The following is an 8492-nucleotide window of genomic DNA, read 5'->3' as shown; positions in this document are numbered from 1 at the left end:
TAATATGGTTGACGATAATTTCATATGACTCTAGACAATTATGAATTATTTATAACAATACTAATTTTTTTATAAATAAATAAAGAAATGACAGAATTACAGATTTCAATTAATGAGAAGTTCGTCATCAAGGCACAAATTGGACTCGGGCCCATTTTTCGACGAAAGGTATCGGATGTATTACTTTTTTCTCACTATATACTCTACCATACATGCTTGTTCCCGCAAATTTATTGTCATAGGTGCTGCTTGACTGGTATAAACGATAATAAACTAAAAGAATTATTGGACGAAAATTTGAAACGAATGTTTTTTTTCAGCTCATTCCAAGAATCTCTAATAATAATTACATTATAAGATAATTGATTGTTTAAGTGAAGTTTTTAATACTAATTTCGTCGTTAAATAAAACAATTTTGTATACTTTATATTTTGTGATAAAATAAAGCAGAGGAATAAGTCTATGTGTATTAATGAAAAACCGTAAAAATTCGGGTTCCAATGAAATATTCAATTTTTGCTCATTTGAATCACATACGATACTCTCGAATATAGATTATTATCAACATGTTATGGTGCAATTAACTGCATCATATAACCATCAAAATTTTTTTAAGATTTTATTATTAACTGATTCCAAAAATTATTATTATGAGCATTCAATGCTTAAACTACTACACATTCTAATTGCTTTAAACAATATTTAAACGCTGAACACTGAATCAAACAATCAGTTGTAAAAGTCAAATTTACATCAACAATACTGTTCTGACTTCGAGTCGGCCGGACGAGCACACTAGAAACTAGTGGACTGTAATAATTAAGCGCAGAATAAGAACAAAGGTTGGATGCTTGAAGGTTCCTTAAAATAGTTTATTAACATCAAATTGTATGGGTTTTATAGATTTTTATTAACCAATAACACTTAACTTAAACAATAGAAATTGATAATCACTGAGTTTATGTGCGTTGACTGTACATTAATTGTTCATACACTTATGAATTGTCTGATGGTTATTTTTTCACCAAGAAAAGTCTCAAAACAGTGAATAGCAACATTCACGGTATACACCAGAGTTGTTCGGGTGTGCGATGTATATGTGAATGTCCGTGAGGCACTATGGCGTCGACGCCAGTTCAGCTTCGCGCCCAAAGACACCACAACTGACTATACTGGAGAGTAATTTTGATGATTTACTTATGTTCATGAGAGGTGTCTGAGTCTACTTGACCGTCTTTGGTACTACCAAAGGTGAGCTGACTGCACAAAACCGCGATTTGACTGCGAACAATTACACAGAGATGACCACGTGATTTGCCTGGAGCTAACTGACGCCACAAGTGCTCGACCGCGTGCTTGTTGGCGTCACTAGGGCCGTAGAGTCGCCTTCTGGGCCATGAGGGAAATACTTCCCGATGATTGGTCCAGTGAGTTGACTGAAGCGCCGGTGGACAACTCCGGCATGAAGAAATTTTGATTATTCCTGACTAACTGACTTGGGCCCCTCCAAGTCAGAACATTGTCCCACCATCAGCAACGCCTTTGCTGATCTTCTGCTGGTGGAGTGTATGGTAAGATGACTAGTTTGGTGAGTGGTCTGACGAGCTCTGCTGCTGCTGTCTTGAGTTTGACTGTTCTGATGAGTCCATCTGCTCCTGGGAACACCTCAATCACTCTGGCGAGAGGCCACTTTGTTGGTGGGAACCTCTCGTCAGTGAGTAGTACTAGTGAGCCGACTGTGATTTGGTGTGATGGGTGTTTCCATTCGGAAATGGCGAGTTGCTGCTGAAGGTATTGTTTTGACCGTGTTGACCAAAACGATTGGAGTCGCTGCTGAATAAATTGCCACCTGGACAAGCGTAGCAGTGGCACATCTTCCAGTGAAGGCTCTGGTAATGTTACGAGCGGTTCACCAACCGAGAAGTGTGCTGGAGTCAACGCTGAGATGTCTGTAGAGTCGGCTGAGAGAGGTTCGAGTGGTCTGGAATTGAGGACTGCTTCTATCGGGACAAGCAGTGTGGAAAGCTCTCCATATGTAAAGAGTGAGTCGCCTATAGTTCTGTTAAGATGAAATTTTACAGATTTTACTGCAGCTTCCCATTTTCCTCCCATATGTGGTGCAGCTGGTGGATTAAACCTCCACTCAGTTCCATCCTTTGCAAATACAGCTGCGAGTTGACTGGCATGTTGAGTCCCCTGCTTGAAGAGTTGTCTGATGAGCGTGTCTGCGCCTTGGAATGTGGTGCCACAATCACTGAGGAGAGTTCTGCAGACACCTCGACGTCCAGTAAACCGTCTGAACGCTGCAATAAATGTGTCTGCTGAATAATCTGTTACAATCTCTAAATGAAGTGCAGAAGTAACGAAGCACAGAAATGCACATCCAACCCTTAGATGTTTTGGCGACTCTGCCTTTCCAAGTCTTTAGCGTGATGGGACCAGCGTAATCCACACCACAGACGGCAAATGGTCGGGCTGGAGTGATTCTTGATAACGGCAATTGACCCATTAACTGCTTCGCTCGTTCGCCACGTAAACGAGCACATTTCATACAATGATAAATATAGGATCGTACTGGGAGTCGTCCGCCTATGATCCAGTATGATGATCGTATAAGGTTCAGAGTTGCCTGCGTCCCACCATGCAATGTTCTTTCATGAGCATCTGCAATGATTAGTCTGGAAAGATGAATTTTCTGTGGTAAGATTGCCGGATGCTTTGCTTCTTGGTCCAAGCTAGCATTTGCTAACCTCCCTCCAACACGTATGACTCCTTGAGTGTCAATAAATGCTGTCAATCGTGCGAGGGGGTGTGAGACGGGCAGTGAATTTGAGTTGATCTGCTTGATTTCCTGTGAGAAGTACGATTCTTGAGTTGCCTTTATCCAAAAAATCCTTGCTCTCTCTAATTCTTGTGGCGTGAGAGGGAAGGTGAGAGATGACTGCGGTACTCGTCTGAGGAGTTGGCTAAATCTGAAGCAAATTGCAGTCACTCTGAGCAATTTGATTAGCCGAGAATGTCTGTATATCATATCCCAATGATAATCATGTTGAATTGTCTGAGTAACTAAAGTGAGCCTGGGCCGCTCTTCCTGCTGAGCTCTTGAATCGTACACTGATGATTGAGTATGTTGAATGTCGTTCACTGACAGACCACTAGAAGATGGACTAGAGCCATTAAATACTACAAGGAGTTTTGTAGTAACAATGTCTTCTTTTAAGACACCATGATGAGGCAAATAATACACTGGAGAGTTGACTGGACTTGCCTTGGCTCGTGTCATGTGGTTCAGTGACTCGTATTCTTGCATAAAGTTGTGATAGAGTTGTGCATATGAGTCATTCTTCGTGAGTCGTCTGATCATGTGTAGTAAACACTGATGAGCTCTCGCTAATGAGTTGCCTAGAAAAGATGGTGATGCTTTTAGTGGTATTCTCACAATATATCTCCCATCTTGATCTCTTGAATGAGTCGTAACATAATGATCTTCACAAGATTGATCATCTGGGCTGAGTTGGCTGGCTGAAGTATCTGGAACTTCTTCTTGAACCCAGAATTTTGTCAAGAGATCAGATACTTGCTGGTATGAGTTGACCCTTGCTGCGTGATGAGTTCTCTGACTTGAGCATCTTGTCGGTTGTGGACTTCCAATGAGCATCCATCCAAAAATTGAATCTTGGGCTATTAGCGATGACTGAGGAAATTGTTTGATGCCTGCCTTCACAATTAGTCCATAACAATCTACTCTTATTAAAATGTCAATGGGTCTTGGAGTTGAGTAGTCTGGATCAGCAAGTTGAAGAGAGTTGAGAGCTGACCAGTTGATTTCCTTGATTTGTCTGGTTGGTAAAGTACTAGTGACACATTTGAGGATATGAGCGTTAATTGTAACTTGCTCCTGTGTATGAGCTGAACGTAGTGTCACTGTTGTCACTCCTCTAGTTTGTACAGCTGGTTCATTCCCAGTTCCCAGCACTGATATCACTGATGGGCGACGTTGGAGATGACGAGTCTTTACCACGCTTGATGAAATGAATGTTAGTTCAGACCCTGAGTCTATCAGGAGTCTTACTGGAAGCTGAGAGTAGTCTGAGTGTAATACTGCATTGGCTGTGGCGAGTAAGACTGCTGAGCTGTCTGATTGATCTGAAGACTCATTAGTACATCTTTTCTGCTGCTCTAAGTGCTGAAGAGAATCGTCCATGAATCTCTGAGTTGTCTGTATTGTTCTTGGTGATTGTTGAATCATGTGAGTCGTCTGAGAGTTGACTAGTGTGAGTTTGACTCTGTTCTTCAGCTGTAGGAGATCGAACGAGACCTTCTGACTCTTCTTTCAGGACCGTCAACCCTCCTGAGGCCGAAACCTCATGTGCTAAGGTCATCCTTTCCGTCGAGTCATCAGAGAAGCATTCTTTACTCCTGTTAGCTCATGTAGATTGACATGATTCATAACCATTAATCATTGAGTTAACTGCCTGTTGAGTGATCACACCACCACTTGGAGAATTGACTAAAACATCATTAGAGTTGACTGCAGAGAGGTGACTATGATGATGAGTTGCCTGGTGAGAAGTCTGTGCAGATGGATGAGTGTGATCTGGAGTCGGCTGTCGAAATGGCACATCGTCATCTCACTGGGAGGTTGATGGATGGTGGCTGCTATGAGTCGGCTGCGGTTCTTGGCCAGGGCCATATTCTCTTTTTCTTAGAGACTCTGTCCTGGGCGTGTGAATCATTGAATGGTGCTTTAAATTGCACGTGCTGCATCGCTTCTCTGACTGGCACACCTGGATGGAGTGGTGGCCGAAGCAATTGAAGCACAGCCGTGCTGCGAGGACCAGCTTGTACCTTTCTTGCTGGGAGAGTCCTACGAACGCTTTGCAGTCAGCCAAGTAGTGATCTAGGCTGCTGCATTGATCACACGGGTAGTCTGCTTGTCGTTTTTGAGCCCCATGCGTGGAGGCTCGAGTTGTCTGTGGGTGAGTCGTCTGCTGGTGAGTAGACTGTTGTTGTGATCTTGATTTTCTGGTGATCACTGGAGTAGGCCACCGTTTTGCTTGACGGGCTGCATCTTGAGCTGACTCCATCGCACGTGCCCTGGTTGAGATGAAGTTGAGTAGACTGTCTAGAGTTGTCGGTGAGCGAGACCTACTTCGCTCGAGTTCCCATGACTCACGTAGCGGCTGCTCAAGTTTACTGGCCACCAGGTATACCAAGAAGTAGTTTGCTGAGTCGACTGGGACATTGAGTGCCTTCAAGGCATCTAAGTTTTGGCGTACCACGCCTACCAGGTTATCGAGTTGTTCAGCTGCCTTTGATGAGGGTGTGGTCACACTAAACAAGTCTTTAATGTGGGCAAAGATGAGTTGTTCTGGATCATCGTACCTGGCCTTGAGCTGGTTCCATGCTGGCTCATATCCATCATCATTCATTACAGCATGACGGATCAGTTGAAGTGGGGGACCTGATACGTTGGCCTTCAGGTAGTGTAGTTTGGCTACTGGTCTGAGATCTTCCCGATCGTGAACAAGGGACGTAAACATGTCCCGAAACTGCGTCCACGTTGATGAGTCGCCTGCGAATGTTGGGAGAGGGATCTCTGGGAGAGTTGCCTGTCTGTATATGATTGGAGTTGTCTGCTGTGTAGAGGCTTTGTAATCATCGATGGCCTTCTGGACGTCTTTCTCGTGTAGCTCTGATTTAACACGATGGAGAGTTGACTCTATATGGTAATGAAGCCGTAAGGCACTTTCATACACTCTGTCGGTCATATACTGGTGTTTGAATAGCGCTTGGCTGACACTCACTGGTTCTAATAGTTCACTAATACCTTCAACTGACTCATTGTCTTCGGCTACATCAACGTAGTCCGATTTTGCAGGCGAAATTAACCGTTTGCCTGCCATTGTTCAGTTAAGTGAGTTGTCTAATGTCACTAAACTTACACTTATCACTAAGAAAATGCACAAAAAATGTTGCTAGAGTTGTCTGTTGTCACCTTGATGCCAATGGTGGGCTTTCAATAAAGTCTCATCACCAAAAGAATCACACAAATTACTTCACTGATTCTACGAGCTCTGAATAATAATTTTAGGTGACGAACTTTACACTACGAACACTACCCTAATAATAACTATGTTTATATACAAGTGAGTGGCCTGTGTCAAGGTTATCTTGACTCTCACACAAAAAGACTGCGCGCCAAGCGTCTCAAGAAATTGTTTAATTTGTGAGATGAGCACCACTGTCTCACAATAATAATGATGAGTGTCACTGGGCACTGGAATGTGTAAACACCTTTTGTCTGTAAGGTTGTTTACCCACTAACACTGAGAGTTGTCTGAGTCTAATTGAATCACACGCACTTTAGAGAGAATAATTCACAAAATATTCACAAACTTCTGAAGCACTAGAACCTTCTAGAATTGTTCGATATGCATCCAAGCCGTTCTTATCCGGCTCGAAGGACCAAATGTTCTGACTTCGAGTCGGCCGGACGAGCAAACTAAAAACTAATGGACTGTAATAATTAAGAGCAGAATAAGGAAAAAGGTTGGATGCTAGAAGGTTCTGAAAAGTGATTCACAAACACCAATTTGTCTAGGTTTTGATGTTTTATTCAACAATAACACTTAACATAACCAATAGAACTTAATAATCACTACATATATGTGAGTTGACTGTACATAAATTGTTTATACCCGTATGAATTGTCTGATGGTCATTTTCTCACCCAAAAAAAAGTCTCACATGTCGGACAAGTCCGGCGTGAAGAAATTTTGATTATTCCTGACTAACTGACTTGGGCCCCTCCAAGTCAGAACAAATACCTAACTGTCCTAACTACTCTTAGTAATGTTACTCAGTCAAGATGTTCTAAAGAATTTTTTGTTATTTTTCATACTTTCTAAAATAAATCAGTGATTATCTACGATTCTCCTTAAAAATCTGTGATTTTCACTAATTCGTTTCTAAAAAGTACAATTTTACTATTTATATCAGTTTATAATTAATATTAGCAATATTAAAATTTAATTTAATTTTTTCTTTTACTAAGAAAGACATGAATGTACACATGCTTTTTTGTTTATTACAATTAAATTCTTCACGAATAGTGAAGAACGGGTTTAATAACAAATATTTTACTTTTTCTAACACAAAACTTTTTTTTCATTGGCAGAGAGTTACTAACTGTGTAAAATTCGAATCTGTAGCAATACAATATTTCCAAGTTTTTTTAACGGAATCTTTTATGTATATTCTTTAATTAAATGCAAGATTTTTTGGCCTTATCTCAATATTTACGAATTGATTTTGTAACTAAATCATGTATATTACGCAGACAAAGTCGCGGGAATCAGCTAGTGTTACGAGTTGCGCAAGGCAAATTTTTTAAATTGTTCGAATCCCCGGGTGTATACATTCACGGTCCTAACAACTCAAAGAGACCTATCAGACAGCTGCGGCGCTGACGATGGTCACCAACCCTCATCAAGGCCTTAGCGTCGCCGAACAGCGTGCTAGCCACGCGGTAAACCGCTAGTATACTCCCTGATAACTCTATGGGCAGTACTCTTGCAATTAGCATTCATCTATTGTAAAGTTTATTATAAAAAAATCTTTTTGTGTGATAAGAGGGTAAGTATTTTTTTAATAAACCACCAAGAAAAAGGACTTTGTGTGTCAACCAGAATTTGTCAAATAGCCTTAGATCTAGTCTATCATCCAACCGGTGAAGCAGTTCCCAGACAAATCATAGTCAGGTATTAAAAAAGCAAAATCATTATTTTTCGTTTACAGCTTAAAACAGCGAGTATCGTTATAAAAAATTCATGAATTACTCAGAAAGTCAAAACTAACACAATTATTCTCGAAGATAAAAATAACTTAGTGCTTGAGCTATGGAACCGAAAAATCGATACAATTATTATAAAGTTACTATCTACGATGAAATTTTTTTCTCAACATTGTTTAATAATAGGAAGTAAAGTAACCCGTCAGATCATACCTGATGTTGTTTTGAATATGATTCAGATTGCTGATTCGATTTTGCAGACATTGGTAGAGGTGCTTTAGGCATTGATAATACTGATGCATCCATTCTGAAAAAAAAAAAGAAAAACTTTTTGAAATACATACAATTTATGTGAAACTTGATATCCGTAACTATTTATGAATATTGCATGTACTAATAAAAAGTATGTTTTGTTATAATTCTATCTGGGGCATGAGAAGATACTAAGCCCTAATCATAGTTCACCCTTCTCCTTTTCTATCTTACGATCTAGTATGCGTACCCACAAGTGTACCGGACAACTCTACACTCAAAAAATATATTGTAATGTCGTCAAAATTTCTAGATGTGCATATTTCCGTAATTCTTGCACATCATGTTTTTGTATTTAATCAATAGTCATTATGAATTATAAGTTTCCAACTGAGTGCAAAACAAAAATTCTTCGTAAACGATAAATAAAGTTACTGATCAGCC

General features: G+C 40.4%; 2 protein-coding genes across 2 annotated transcripts; both read right to left on the bottom strand.

Moving 5' to 3' along the window:
- Nucleotides 1–1531: 1531 nt before the first annotated feature.
- Nucleotides 1532–4250, bottom strand: LOC118066522 (uncharacterized). Its single transcript, XM_035082651.1, has 2 exons — nucleotides 2390–4250; nucleotides 1532–2343 (listed from the first exon to the last, which is right to left on the bottom strand). Exons 1-2 carry the CDS (start codon nucleotides 4248–4250, stop codon nucleotides 1532–1534), a joined length of 2673 nt encoding a protein of 890 aa, XP_034938542.1.
- A 382-nt stretch (nucleotides 4251–4632) lies between these two features.
- LOC118066448 (uncharacterized) lies at nucleotides 4633–5907 on the bottom strand. Its single transcript, XM_035082529.1, has one exon. The coding sequence runs from the start codon at nucleotides 5905–5907 to the stop codon at nucleotides 4633–4635; it is 1275 nt and encodes a 424-aa protein (XP_034938420.1).
- Between the last annotated feature and the right edge of the window lie 2585 nt (nucleotides 5908–8492).

The sequence above is a fragment of the Chelonus insularis genome, unplaced genomic scaffold (genome assembly GCF_013357705.1).
Source record: "Chelonus insularis isolate UGA/USDA-ARS -01 unplaced genomic scaffold, ASM1335770v1 contig_10_pilon, whole genome shotgun sequence".
NCBI lineage: Eukaryota > Metazoa > Arthropoda > Insecta > Hymenoptera > Braconidae > Chelonus > Chelonus insularis.
This window is presented reverse-complemented; position numbering and strand designations above follow the sequence as displayed.

Coding starts and splice junctions, on each gene's coding strand:
- LOC118066522 (XM_035082651.1), bottom strand. CDS start 4,250: ATGATTCAACAATCACCAAGAACAATACAGACAACTCAGAGATTCATG. Junction 2,344..2,389: donor AGTCGCCAAAACATCTAAGG/GTTGGATGTGCA, acceptor CACTTCATTTAG/AGATTGTAACAGATTATTCA.
- LOC118066448 (XM_035082529.1), bottom strand. CDS start 5,907: ATGGCAGGCAAACGGTTAATTTCGCCTGCAAAATCGGACTACGTTGAT.